This window comes from Stegostoma tigrinum, chromosome 11 (genome assembly GCF_030684315.1).
Source record: "Stegostoma tigrinum isolate sSteTig4 chromosome 11, sSteTig4.hap1, whole genome shotgun sequence".
In the NCBI taxonomy this organism is placed as follows: domain Eukaryota; kingdom Metazoa; phylum Chordata; class Chondrichthyes; order Orectolobiformes; family Stegostomatidae; genus Stegostoma; species Stegostoma tigrinum.
In genome coordinates this window covers 68,370,521-68,386,194 of record NC_081364.1, presented here as the reverse complement: position 1 = coordinate 68,386,194, position 15,674 = coordinate 68,370,521, and the positions used below count along the sequence as shown (strand labels likewise).

At 45.0% G+C, this 15,674-nt stretch overlaps 1 protein-coding gene across 1 annotated transcript in view; it reads right to left on the bottom strand.

Moving 5' to 3' along the window:
• The window catches only part of LOC125460617 (FYVE, RhoGEF and PH domain-containing protein 5-like), a 102,308-nt gene that overhangs the window by 55,984 nt on the left and 30,650 nt on the right, over positions 1-15,674 (bottom strand). Inside the window, exons 6-7 of the mRNA XM_048548274.2 lie at positions 12,953-13,112; positions 109-196 (exon numbers count right to left, since the gene is read on the bottom strand). Coding sequence (XP_048404231.1) covers positions 109-196; positions 12,953-13,112 — 248 coding nt within the window. The remainder of the gene's footprint in view (positions 1-108; positions 197-12,952; positions 13,113-15,674) is intronic.

Below are 15,674 nucleotides of genomic sequence, written 5' to 3'. Positions count from 1 at the left end.
GTTCCCATTCATTTCACAATTCAGAACAGGGTGTTCCAGTCCCATTGCAAAATGAGGGAGAACGGGAGGTGTAGAAAGCTGGTGCAATTCTGTGAATAATGTACTCACCTGTCAGGTAAAGGTGATATTGAGGGACTCGCAATAGCAGCATGTAAAGACACTGCTTAACAGTCAGCCTGTTGGAATCAGGATGGACCTAGGAACCATGACACAGGGGAAGAGAGATCAATTAAAATCAACACTCAAAAATAAATCCGACAATTAATTTCACAGGATTGACACAGAGAGACCACAAAACAAAAATTGTCAACATGGGATTCCAAATAATCACGCTCAGAAAGAACAGCAACAGAAACACAGACCCACAGATGCACAGTAGGCTGTGAATACTGCAAACGCCACCTCTACCTTGTGCATAGAGTGTGCAAGTGTGAACAGAAACCAGATATCAGTTGGAAAATAACAAAAGCAGCAGCCACTGTTAAAGATGGCAATGCAGAAAATGGGTTAATTGAAGGAAAAGAAATCCAGGCAACCTGAAACATACGCTGACTGGGGGAGAGTAACTGGACTCAGATCGTGAGGCCTTGAAAAGGCTGTTGCAGGACAGAAGCCTAGCAGTGACTCTGTTCCAGTGTTTATCCACAGATAGTGACACGAACCAAAAGCAGAATGTGGATCACTCCTTACTATATGCGCGAATCAGCCACAGAAAAACAAACCCACAGAAACCGCAAAATAAACACAAGCCGGAAGAAATAGCAACACAAACACAGACCCACAGAAACACCAAAAATCAACAAAACCTGCAGAAACAGCAACACAAGCACAGACCCACAGGAACAGTAACACAAGCACAGACCCACAGGAACAGCAACACAAGCACAGACCCACAGAAACAGCAACACAAACACAGACCCACAGGAACAGCAACACAAACACAGACCCACAGAAATAGTAGCACCAACACAGACCCACAGAAACAGCAACACAAACACAGATCCACAGAAACAGCAACACAAGCACAGATCCACAGAAACAGCAACACAAGCACAGACCCACAGAAACAGCAACACAAGCACAGACCCACAGAAACAGCAACACAAACACAGACCCACAGAAACAGCAACACAAGCACAGACCCACAGAAACAGCAACACAAGCACAGACCCACAGAAATAGTAGCACCAACACAGACCCACGGAGACAGCAACACAAACACAGACCCACAGAAACAGCAACACAAACACAGACCCACAGAAATAGTAGCACCAACACAGACCCACAGAGACAGCAACACAAACACAGATCCACAGAAACAGCAACACAAACACAGACCCACAGAAACAGCAACACAAACACAGACCCACAGAAACAGCAACACAAACACAGAACCACAGAAATAGTAGCACCAACACAGACCCACGGAGACAGCAACACAAACACAGACCCACAGAAACAGCAACACAAGCACAGACCCACAGAAACAGCAACACAAGCACAGACCCACAGAAACAGCAACACAAACACAGACCCACAGAAACAGCAACACAAACACAGACCCACAGAAATAGTAGCACCAACACAGACCCACGGAGACAGCAAGACAAACACAGATCCACAAAAACACTAACACAAACACAGACCCACAGGAATAGTAGCACCAACACAGACCCACAGAAACCACAACATTTAAACACTAATGCAAACACAGGCCCACAGAAGCACGAATGCAAACACGGGCCCACAGAAGCACGAATGCAAACACACACCCACAGAAAAACGAACATAAACACAGATGCACAGAAGCACTAACACAAACACAGACAGACAGAAATACTAGCACCAACACCGACCCACGGAAACCACAACACAAATATGGACTCATTTAAACACTAATGCAAACACAGATCCACAGAAACACTAACACCAACACCAACAAAACCCCCCAGAAATTCTAACACCAAAAATTCACAGAAACCCTAACACAGATACACACCCACAGAAACACTAACACAAACACAGTCTCACAGAAACTCTAACGCAATCATAGGCCCACAGAAACAGCAACACACAGACCCACTGAAATGCCAACACATAAAAACACTACTTCAAACACAGACCCACAGAAACAGTAACACAAATGCAGACCAGCAGAAACAAACACCAACAGAGACCCACAAAAACGCTAACACAAATACAGACCTACAGATACACTATCTCAAACACAGACCCTCAGAAACACACACAGCCAGAGTAACACTAAAGCAGACTCACAGAAACAGCAACTCCAACATAATCCCACGGAAATGTTAGCACCAACACAGACACATAGAACACTGGAGGTCCAAAATAAAATTTCAGGGATGCAAGATGGCACTGGCAAGCAAGAAGTTGGATTGAAGTGTGTCTACTTCAATGCCAGGGGCAGCCGGAATAAGGTGGGTGAACTTGCAGCATGGGTTACTACCTGGGACTTCAATGTTGTGGCCATTTCGGAGACATGGATAGAGCAGGGACAGGAATGGTTGTTGCAGGTACCGGGATTTAGATGTTTCAGTAAGAACAGTGAAGATGGTAAAAGAGGGGGAGGTGTGGCATTGTTGGTCAAGGACAGTATTACAGTTGCAGAAAGGATGTTTGGGGACTCGTCAAGTGAGGTAGTATGGGTTGAGGTTAGAAACAGGAAAGGGGAGGGCACCCTGTTGGGAGTTTTCTATAGGCCTCCGAATAATCCCAGTTATGTAGAGGAAAGGATAGCAAAGATGATTCTCGATAGGAGTGAGAGAGACAGGGTAGTTGTCATGGGGGACTTCAACTTTCCAAATATTGACTGGGAACACTATAGTTTGAGTACTATAGATGGGTCAGTTTTTGTCCAGTGTGTGCAGGGATGGGCACATTAGAAATGTGGAGCCTATTCAAGGAAAAGCTCCTGAGTGTCCTAGATAAATATGTACCTGTCAGGCAGGGAGGAGGCTGTAGAGCGCGGGAGCCGTGGTTTACGAAGGAGGTGGAATCTCTGGTCAAGAGGAAAAAGGCGGCTTATGTTAGGACGAGATGTGAAGGCTCAGTTAGGGCGCTTGAGATCTACGAGGTAGCCAGGAAAGACCGAAAGAGAGAGCTCAGAAGAGCCAGGAGGAGACATAAGAAGTTGTTGGCGGATAGGATCAGGGTAAACCCTAAGGCTTTCAAGAAGTGTTTAAGGAATAAAAGAATGACGAAAATAAGATTAGGGCCAATCAAGGATAGTGGTGGGAAGTTGTGTGTGGAGTCAGAGGAGATAGGGGAAGCACTAAATGAATATTTTTCAACAGTATTCACTCTAGAAAATGACAATGTTGTCAAGGAGAATACTGAGATACAGGCTACGAGACTAGGTGGGATTGAGATTCACAAGGAAGAGGTATTAGAAATCCTACACAGTGTGAAGATAGATAAGTCCCCTGGGCCGGATGGGATTTATCCTAGGATCCTCTGGGAAGCCAGGGAGGAGATGTCCGAGCCTTTGGCATTGATCTTTAACTCGTCATTGTCTACAGGAATAGTACCAGACGACTGGAGGACAGCAAATGTGGTTCCCCTGTTCAAGAAGGGGAGTAGAGACAACCCTGGGAATTATAGGCCAGTGAGCCTTACCTCAGTTGTTGGTAAAGTGTTGGAAAAGGGTATAAGGGATAGGATTTATAATCATCTAGAAAAGAATAAATTGATTAGGGATAGTCAGCACGGTTTTGTGAAGGGTAGGTCATGTCTCACAAACCTTATTGAGTTCTTTGAGAAGGTGACCAAACAGGTAGATGAGAGTAAACTGGTTGACCTGGTGTATATGGATTTCAGCAAGCATTCGATAAGGTTCCCCACAGTAGGCTATTGTACAAAATGTGGAGGAATGGGATTGTGGGAGATATAGCAGTTTGGATCGGAAATTGGCTTGCTGAAAGAAGACAGAGGGTGGTAGTTGATGGGAAATGTTCATCTAGGAGACCAGTTACTAGTGGTGTACCGCAAGGGTCGGTGTTGGGTCCACTGCTGTTTGTCATTTTTATAAATGACCTGGATGAGGGCGTAGAAGAATGAGTTAGTAAATGTGCACTAAGGTCGTGGAGTTGTGGAAAGTGACAAAAGATGCTGTAGGTTGCAGAGAGACATAGATAAGCTGCAGAGCTGGGCTGAGAGGTGGCAAATGGAGTTTAATGCAGACAAGTGTGAGGTGATGCACTTTGGTAGGAGTAACCAGAAGGCAAAGTACTGGGCTAATGGTAAGATTCTTGGTAGTGTAGATGAGCAGAGAGATCTCGGTGTCCAAGTACACAGATCCTTGAAAGTTGCCACTCAGGTTGACAGGCCTATTAAGAAGGCATACAGTGTTTTAGCTTTTATTAATAGAGGGATCGAGTTCCGGAACCAAGAGGTTATGCTGCCGCTGTACAAAACTCTGGTGCAGCCGCACTTGGAGTATTGTGTACAGTTCTGGTCACTGCATGATAAGAAGGATGTGGAACTTTGGAAAGGGTGCAGAGGAGATTTACTAGGATGTTGCCTGGTATGGAGGGAAGGTCTTACGAGGAAAGGCTGAGGGACTTGAGGCTGTTTTCGTTAGAGAGACGGTTGAGAGGTGACTTAATTGAAACATATAAACTAATCAGAGGGTTAGATAGGGTGGATAGGGAGAGACTTTTTCCTAGGATGGTGACGGCGAGCACGAGTGGGCATAGCTTTAAATTGAGGGATGAAAGATATAGGGCAGATGTCAGAGGTAGTTTCTTTACTCAGAGAGTAGTAAGGGAATGGAACGCTTTGCCTGCAACGGTAGTAGATTCGCCAACTTTAGGTACATTTAAGTCGTCATTGGATAAGCATATGGACATACATGGAATAGTGTAGGTTAGATGGGCTTGAGATCGGTATGACAGGTCGGCACAACATCGAGGGCTGAAGGGCCTGTACTGTGCTGTAATGTTCTATGTTCTAAAACAAACACAGATCTTCAGAAACACTGATACAGAAAGAAACCCACAGAAGTGCCAACTCTAACACATACCAATAGAAACACAAATACAGACGAAACGAAACAGCAACACAAACAGCACCACAGAAACACTAACAGAAATAAAGAAACACTGAAACATAGCAGCATATTGCAGCGAAATGGCAATATGACCCAAGCAATAATTAGGACTCTGGGCTAGTGCCTGGTCACATGGGTTCAAGTCCCACCATAGCAGCCGTGGAATTCAAATTCAGTGAATAAATCTGGAATTGGAAGTATCTTTATAATAGTGCCATGAAAAATTCATAGTTGTAAACAAAAACCCCATCTGGTTCATTAATACCCTTAAGGGAAGGTAATCTGCTGCTCTTACCTGGTCTGGCCTACATGTGACTCCAGACCCACTAAGTCTTAATTTTCCTCTTAAAATGGTTGGGCATATCATTTAGTTCAGGATTTGGTGCCCAAGTTAGGTATCAAATGCTGGTCTTGCCATTGATGCCCACATCCCATGACAGAACAAAGGGGGGGGAAAAGACTTGCTAAAAGCACTCAGACACAAATGCAGACCAACTAAAAGACAGACCCAGAGAAACAATAAAAAAACACACAGCCAATACAGACCCCATAGATCTGGAGAAACACAATGACCATCTCTTCTCTCTCAGAGCCAAAACAGAATTTCCTTTCTACCTTACCAATCTCTACAGGGAAAGAATCATGGAACCCTGTTCCCACCAGCAAATCCAACATGCTGCCACAACAAACACATCTTCGCCTTCCCGTCAGCGTTCCCCAGGGCTCATTCCCACCCCACCCACCACACCTTGGTCCACTTCTCTATCACCTCCCAGGACCTCATCCCCCTTCCATGACACCTTTCCATAAAGAATGAGTATTGTTTGTCCTTTTCCCCTCTCTCCTCACTGCCCCAGGCTCCAAGTCTGTGAAGCAATGATTTATGTGCGCTTCATTTAATCTACCTCACTATATTCAAGCCTCACAATGTGATCTCTCCTACATTTGAGATACTATTCTAATTCTCCACCTTGCTCTGACAGTGACATCTCTGTCCTTGATCTGCTGCATTGCTCCAGTGAAACCAAGTGCAAGCCAAAGGAACAGCACCTCAACTTTCAATTAAACATATTACAGTCTCTGGACTCGACATGCTAGTCAACGACTTCAGACTACAAATGCTGTCCTTTGTTTTTTTTTGCTATGTGTCAGACTTAATCTTATTTTACATGTTTGTATTTGGACACAGAAGTATGTTAGTTCAACAACATTCAATCTACCACACTTCTAATCCCCCTTCAGTCTTGAAGAAATCATATTTGAATCTAACTGTTAGCTCTATTATTCTACTCAGATACTGCCAGACCTGCTGGGTAGCTCCAGAACTCACTGTTTTTATTTCAGATTCCCAGCATCTGCATGATTTTTTTTTATGCAGATCACTTAATCTGGTAGGAGCTTAAGCCCAAACACGCTGAGAGGCAGAAAGTTGCAGAATGCAAAGAAAACTTTAGATAATTAACCATTCACCACTTGGAATCAACTAACAGTAGACAATTAAGTCAAATGCACCAAAGTGCTGAGGTTAGTTAAACTGAAGAGAAAGAAAAAAGGATTACACTCTAAGGCCAACCATCCAGACGGACAAGATGGACAGATGGAAAAGCAGAAAACTCACCCAGCTAATGATTAGAAAGCCCAAAGCTTCAATCCCACTCACAACCTTGCACCCTGATCATGACTCTATCGCCCCCCCCCCCCTCCCTGGCCATGACTTAAGCCTTAAAAGCAAGATTGGGTTCTGATTTGCAAAGGAGATGAACTTCCAATATTCTGGGGTCTTATCTAAACTTCAACATGATTATGGCTGATCCACAGCAATCAAATATTTGGTCCTTTCATCTGAGTCACCGATATAGGTTGAGGCCCCAGCACTGATGCTTACAAAATTTCTTGAAACTTTCCAAAGAGATGACCCGAGTATTTGGATGAGGGTAGGGCAAATAATGTAGTTTATATGGATTCCAGCAAGGCCTTCGACAAGGTCCCATGTGACAAGGAAAACTAGTGAGGAAGGTAAAAGCTCATGGGATCTACAGTAACTTTGCAAACTTAGCTGAGTGATAGGAAAGGGAGGATAGCAGAGAGGACTATTTGTGTGACCGGAGTTCAGTGAGCAGTGGTGTACCACAGGGATATGTGCTGGGTCCCCTATTTTACAGAGAATGTGGGAGGGGAGGTAAGTAGGTGTGCGGATGACACAATAATTTGCTGGGTGACTCACAGTGAAGGGAGGTGTCACATTACAGAAGGATATAAACAGATTGGTCAGTTCAACCGGTCAGTAATAAATGTGAGGTGACGCACTTTCCAAGAGGGAGCAAGACTATGGAGTGCTTAATGAATAGCAGGACACTAGGGCGCTCAGAGTAACAGAGGGATCTTGGGGTGCCAGTCCACAGATTGCTGAAGGTGACAGGAGAGACCAATAGGATAATTAGGAAGGCATACAGGTCACTTTCCTTTTTCAGCTGTGGTTATAAGAGCAGGGGAGTCATGTTGGAGCAGTACAGAACTTTGGTTACACCATAGCTGGTGTACTGTGTGCAGGTCTATACTATAGGAACGATGTCACACTATAGGAACGATGTGTTCACAATGGATGGGGTACAGAGGAGATTCACCAGGATGTTGCCTTAGATATAAAATTTCAGCTACAAAGAGATACTTGGTGATCTCGGGTTATTATCTTTGGAGCAGGTTGGTGGAGGTGACTGAGACAAGTGTATAAGATCAGGAGCAGCTTGGACAAGGTGAATAGAAAGCAACTATTTCCCTCAGTTGACTTGGTCAGATGTGTGGCAGATGAAATTTAATAAAGTATGATGTGATACATAATTTGACACAACTTTATTCAGTTCCTCTGTAGCCAGGAAATAAATCGCAGCGTATCCAATTTTTTTCTCATGGCAGCAATTCTCTGATCAAGGCTATGTCTTGGCAAATCTACCCTGTAACCTCACTTAGTGCGACCACATTCTTCCTGTAATGTAGTGGACAGTGCTCTGCTGTTTCATAGTTCCAGCAAAACCTCCCTGCTCTTATACTCTAATTCATGGCCAATAAAGGAGGAGATTCTGCCTGCTACCTTAAACAAATTTTCTACCTCTCCTGGTACTTTCAGGGGACAAAAGTCCCTCTGTCTCTCTACACTTCTCAGTATTTATTGTGGATTCTCTTATCGAACTTCCTGAAATCACATCACCTCACAATTCTCCAAATTACATTTGACAGTTTTCTACCCAGCTGATCAGTCAATTGATAACTTCCTCCAGTCAATTATCTGACCAATTTTTGTACGAACTGCAATTTTTTGAGCCGAGCTGGCTCTGGGGAGAGATTTTACTGCAGATTTATGACAGGCTTTGAGCAAGCGAATGAGTATGTGTTTCCACTGGCAGGTCTCAAAGTGCTATCGAAAAAGACAGAAATGTTCACAAGGCAATTGGATAAATATTCAAAAAAGGAAATACTTTGCAAGCTTTTCCAAAGAGCTGGTACAAACATAATGTTCACAAACTACTCTTTCTGTTCTACATTGCTCTGGCATTCTGGGGCTGAGTTATTCCCAGAAGACCCCAGACCAATGACTCATATCTGCAGGAGGGACAATTTTCACATCTTTGATTAAGGACAACATGACTGTGCATCAAGAGAACGAGAAGGGAATTAGAAACTGCCAAAAGAGGTTTTAAAACAGAAAACCTGGCAAACTTGATGGAATTCCTTAAGGAAGAAACAGCATTGGAGATGGGAAATGGAGTGGATGTGGTGTGCGTGCACATCAGGAAAGTCATGGACAAAGTAATACATTAGGAAATGACTCCAGGAGATGAAGAGGGTGAAAGGGAGGGAGAGTAAACTGTATTAATACATCAGGCAGGAGAACGACTTTCAGAGCAATGTTTCAGAAGTAGGTACGGTGTCCCACAGGGTTCAGTTCTGGAATCATCACTGTTCAATGTCTGTGACAATAGCTTGCTTAAGATTTAAATAAGGCTGACATTGAATTACTTCAGACATACAATGCAGAGAAAGACTGTGTTGGCCAAACAGGTCTCTGTGCTCCCTTCTGAGCTGCTCCCATCCTCCCACCCCTGACTCAGTCAGCGCAATCCTCCATTCTGTTCTCCCTCATATTCTTGTCTAGCTACCCCTTAAAAGTGACAATAAGATTCACTTTAACCACTACCTGTAGGAGCAGACTGCACATTCTCAACAAACCCTGGACAAATGCTTCTTCACACAAATGCACCCGTACTTCTCCTAGCCAATACTCCTCATTTCTGCTCTCTCCCCACCCAGCCAACATTTATTTACCCCAATCCCCATTATGCCAATACACATTTACCTCCACTACCCATCTACTCAACAATCCCTTTTTAATCCCCAATCAACCAACATTCCTTATTTTACCCCATTCTCCACCCAGCCGACACTCTTCATTTATGACCGTCCCCCATTGGCCAACACTCTTATTTCAGCCTCATTACCAATCCAGCTAACACACCTCAATTACAGACAGCAACAACTGCAGATGCTGGACTGAGAGTCAATACAGGGTGGAGCTGGAGTAACACAGTAGGTCAGGCAGCATCAGAGGAGTAGCGAGGTCAACATATTAGGTCAACTTTCCTACTCCTCCAATGTGCCTCATTTATCCACTTTCCCATCCAGACAACAATCCTCATTTAGCCCATTACCTATCCAGGTAATACACCTCAGTTACCCCCTTTCATAATTGGCCAACACTAATTTACTCTCTTACCCTCCGTACATACTCCTCATTCACCCCCATCTCCCAACCAGCCAAGGTATTTCATTCATCCACATTCCGTATCCATTTACCCCAAGCCCAATCCAGCCAACGCTCATCATTTACCCCCATTCGGAACCCAGCTAACAAACATTCCTCTTTCAACCACGTTCTCCATCCAGCCAGCGGTCCTCTTTTACTCTAGCGTTCTTAAAGAAGGGTCTGAAGAAACAGTAACTCTTGCTTTCTCTCCACAGATGCCGGCAAACCTACTGAATTTCTCCAGCAATTCTGCTTTTGATTAATTTACCCCATTCACCCACACAGCCAACTCTCATCATTTATCCTCTATCCAAACCCAGTCAATAGTCATTTACCCCCATCAACAACCAGTTCAAACCCATTCTCTACCCAGTCAACACTCCTCACATACCCCTAATCGTTATCCAAACAAAACTCATTTACCACCATTCCCCAACCAAAAACTCCCCTCTGATCCCTTTCCCCATCCAGTCAACAGTCCTCATTTAGCCCCATTGCCCATCTAGACAACACTCAGCATTTACCCCATTCCCCATCCAGCCAATACTCTTCTACCACCATTATCCATCTAGCAAATACTCCCTTTTTACCCACATTCACCATCATTTATCCCTATGCCCCATTCAGCCAATATTGATATTGAGGTAAATGAGGTAAATTAGAAGTGTTGATGAGATTTACATTCCCAATCTAGTCAACACTCCTAATTTACTTCAATTCCCCATCCAACAAACACCCCTCTTTTACCCCCCTTTCCCACCAGCCACCACTCCTCAATTATCCACTTTCCCCACTCAGCCAACATTCATTTACCCCACACTCCACTGGCCAACAGCCATCCAGCCAACATTCCTCATTTACATTCATTCACCGTCCAGCAAATACTCCATTTTAAGCTCATTCCCCATTTAGCTATTACTCCTCATTTACCTCCATTTCCCAACCAGCCAAAAATCCCTCCATTACCTCCATTCCAGATCCAGCCAAAAATCCCTCATTTACCTTTATTCCTCATTCAGCCAAAAATCCCTCCTTTACCTCCATTCCTCATCCAGCCAAAAATCCCTCATTTACCTCCATTCTCTATCCAGCCAGCACATATAATTTACCCCTATCCCGCCTGCACTTCTCTTTTACCCACATTTCTCACCAACCAACGCTCCTCATTTATCCACTTTTCTCACTCAGCTAACAATAATTTACCCCACAACCAACAGGACAATGCTCTACATCTATCCCAATTGCCATCATTTACCCTCATTCTCCAATCACTCCTCATTTACCTGTACTCTGCATCCAAACAGAATTCTTCATTTATCGTCATTAATCAACCAGTCAATTATTGTGAACAAGGGCTACTGGACCTGAACGATGCCTCTGTTTTCCTGTTACCTCTGCTTTCTCTCCACAGATTCTGCATGACCCATTGAGTTTTTCCAGCAATATCTGCTCTTGTTTCTGATTTACGACATCTGCAGTTCTTTTTGTTTTGTTTATTCCTCAGTTACCCCTTTCACAACCAGCCAACGCTCATTTAAACTCTTCCCTTCCATGCCAACACCTGTCATTCACCCCCATTCTGCACTCAGCCAACACCTGTCATTCACCCCCATTCTGCACTCAGCCAACACCCCACATTCACCCACATTCTGGACTCAGCCAACACCCCTCATTCACCCCCATTCTGCACTCAGCCAACACGCCTCATTCACCCACATTCTGCACTCAGCCAACACCCGTCATTCGCCCCCATTCTGCACTCAGCCAACACCCCTCATTCGCCCCCATTCCGCACTCAGCCAGCACCCATCATTCACCCCCATTCTGCACTCAGCCAACACCCCACATTCGCCCCCATTCTGCACTCAGCCAACACCCCTCATTCGCCCCCATTCCGCACTCAGCCAGCACCCATCATTCACCCCCATTCTGCACTTAGCCAACACCCCTCATTCACCCCCATTCTGCACTCAGCCAACACCCCTCATTCGCCCCCATTCTGCACTCAGCCAACACCCCTCATTCTCTCCCATTCTGCACTCAGCCAACACCCGTCATTCGCCCCCATTCTGCACTCAGCCAACACCCCTCATTCGCCCCCATTCCGCATTCAGCCAGCACCCATCATTCGCCCCCATTCCTCACTCAGCCAACACCCCTCATTCGCCCCCATTCCGCACTCAGCCAGCACCCATCATTCACCCCCATTCTGCACTCAGCCAACACCCATCATTCACTCCCATTCTGCACTCAGCCAACACCCCTCATTCACTCCCATTCTGCACTCAGCCAACACCCCTCATTCTCTCCCATTCTGCACTCAGCCAACACCCATCATTCGCCCCCATTCTGCACTCAGCCAACACCCCTCATTCACTCCCATTCTGCACTCAGCCAACACCCCTCATTCTCTCCCATTCTGCACTCAGCCAACACCCATCATTCGCCCCCATTCTGCACTCAGCCAACACCCATCATTCACTCCCATTCTGCACTCAGCCAACACCCGTCATTCTCTCCCATTCTGCACTCAGCCAACACCCGTCATTTGCCCCCATTCTGCACTCAGCCAATACCCGTCATTCGCCCCATTCTGTACTCAGCTAACACCCATCTTTCATCCCCATGAACCATCAAACCAACACTCCTCATTTACCTGTATTCCCAAGCCAGCCAACACCCCTCATTAAAACCCTAATGCCCATTCAAACAACATTGCTCATTTATCCCCAAGGCAACATTCCCCGTTTCTCCCCTTTTCCCATCCAACCAACAACTCCGTCAAATCAGAAGGAGAAATATTTCACGGTGTGAAATGGCAATGTAAGCTGCAAGGAGATGATATTAAGGTGGTGAAAAAGACTCAAATGTCACAGCTGGAATTCTGGCTTTAAGAATATGAAGTGATTTATCTCAGTGGATCTGATAGTGGCAATGATAGTGTTAATGAGAGCTAGTTCAAGTCTCGGGAAGAGGAGATGGATGGTAAGCAGACATGTCATACGCCAGTAAAGGTTAATAAAGGTGTCAAAAGGTATTGAGGATTTGAGTGAATTGTTGGGAGACAATTTGCAGAATGTTACCTCGAACTCCAGCAGCCTTGTGGAAAGCTCTTGTGAGTTGCTACAGGATTGTTCCAGGATTGCGAGGTTATGTTCAAATTGCTCAATATACCTGGAGTACACACTCAGTCTGGGCCCTCGGGCTAAGATCACATGTGCCAAACATGGACCTGCCTGCTCCCTGATGGTAGAAAGGTATGGACTCAGTCAAATAATGCAACAGTCACTCTTGGTTGACCATCACCACTAACCACCCCCTCTCCCCCCACCAGTCCCCCTTCACAATGCCCCACTCCCCCCACCATTCTCCAGATTCCCCACCCAATGAAAAATTTTATAATCCTCTTTGAAGTGCTTTGTTTGTGGTATGTGGGGGCCACTAGCTGGGGCAGCTGCATTTCCTGTCCTTCACCAATAGCCTTTGAATATTTGGTGGTGATCCTCTTGATCTGCTGCAATCCATTTGTGTAGGAATTCTCTTGGAAGGAACTTCAGGATTTTGACTCAGCAACATATCAGGATACCACTCATCCCATGTCAGGACAATGCATGGCCTGGGGAGAACTTACAGCTAGTGGTGCTCTCATGTATTTGCTGTCCTTGTCCTTCTGGATAGAAGTGGCTGTGAATTTAGAAACTGCTGTTGGACTAATTTGGTGAATTTGTGAAATGCATCTTACAGATCATACAGATGGTACACACAGCTGCTACTGGGCATCAGTAGTGAAGGGATGGATGTGGTGCCAATCAAGCAGGCTGTTTTGGTCAGATGGTGTCAAGTGTCTTAAGTGTTATTGGAGCTGCACCCATCCAGAAACATGGGAAGTATTCCATCATATTCCTGACTTATTCCCTAGTGCCTGGGAAGGAAGTGAATTAATTGCTGCAGAATTTCCAGTCTCTTGACCTGCTCTTGTAGTCATTGTATTTATGTGACTAGTCCAGTTCAGTCTCTGGTCAATGGTAACCCCAAGATATTGATAGTGGGGCAAAGTTATTTAACATTAATGCGGAGACAATTGGACTCTCTTTTGTTGGTGATGGTCATTGTCTGGCATTTGTGTGGCACAAATGTAAGTCGCCACTTATCAGCCCAAGCCTGGATAGTGTCTGGGTCTTGCTGCATGCAGACATGGACTGCTCCAATTGCAAATGACATTAACATCCCCACTTCTGACGTTTATGATGGAGGGAAGGTCATTGATGAAGTAGCTGAAGGAGGTTGGACCTCTGAAGGGCCCCTGCAGAAATGTGCTGGAGCTGAGATGACTGACCTCTAAAAGCAACAATCATTTTCCTTTGCACTAGGTATGAGAGGTTTCTCCCAATACCCACTGACTCCTGTTTTCAAGGAGACATTACATTCAGTCAGACACTGCCCTGGATGTCAACAGCAAAGACTGTCACCCCTGAAGTTCATCCCTTTTATCCACTGTTTGGACAAAGGCTGTAATGAGATCAGAATCTAAACACAGCATCAGTGAGAATGACATTCATTTGCAAGTGCTGTTGATAGCACCATAACCTTCCATCACTTTACAGGTGATCAAGAGTAGATGAATAGAGCAGTGATAGATGTGATTGGATGTTTTAGTGTACAGGACATCCCAGGGCAAGTTTCCCATATGGTTGGTTTTGAGCCAGCACCACCATTCATTATGATCATGGCTGATCATCCACAATCAGTATCCTGTTCCTGCCTTATCTCCATAAACCTTGCTTCCACTATCTTTGAGAGCTCTATCCATCTCTTTCTTGTAAGTATCCAGAGACTTGGCCTCCACTGCCTTCTGGGGCAGAGCATTCCATATATCCACCACTCTCTGGGTGAAGAAGTTTCTCCTCAACTCTGGTCCAAATGGCCTACCCCTTATTTTTAAACTGTGTCCTCTGGTTCTGGACTCACCCATCAGCAGAAACATGCTTCCTGCCTCCAGACTGTCCAAACCCTTAATAATCTTACACATCTTAATCAGATCCCCTCTCATCCTTCTAAACAAGTGTGTACAAGCCCAGACGCTCCAATCTTTCAACATATGATAGTCCCGCCATTCTGGGAATTGATCTCGTGAACCTACGCTGCACTCCCTCAATAGCAAGAATGTCCTTCCGCAAATTTGGAGACCAAAGCTGCACACAATACTCCAGGTGCGGCCTCACCAGGGCCCTGTACAGCTGCAGAAGAAGCTCTTTGCTCCTATACTCCTATACTGGGCAAGCATATGGCCGTACATGGAATAGTGTGGGTTAGATGGGCTTGAGATCGGTATGACAGGTCGGCACAACATCTAGGGCCGAAGGGCCTGTACTGTGCTGTAATGTTCTATGTTCTATACTCAATTCCTCTTGCTTTGAAGACCAGCATGCCATTAGCTTTCTTGACTGCCTGCTGTACCTGCATGCTTGCTTTCATTGACTGATGTACAAGAACACCCAGATCTCATTGTACTTCCCTTTTACCTAACATGACTCCACATAGATAGTAATTTGCCTTCCTATTCTTGCCACCGAAGTGGATAACCTCACATTTATCCACATTAAACTGCATCTGCCATGCATCGTCCACTCGCCCAACCTGTCCAAGTCACCTTGTATTCTCATAACATCTTCCTCACATTTCACACTGCCAGTCAGCTTAGTATCATCAGCAAATTTGCTAATATTACTTTTAATGCCTTCATCTATGTCATTGATGTATATTGTAAACAGTTGTGGTCCCAGCACCAAACCTTGCAGTACCCCA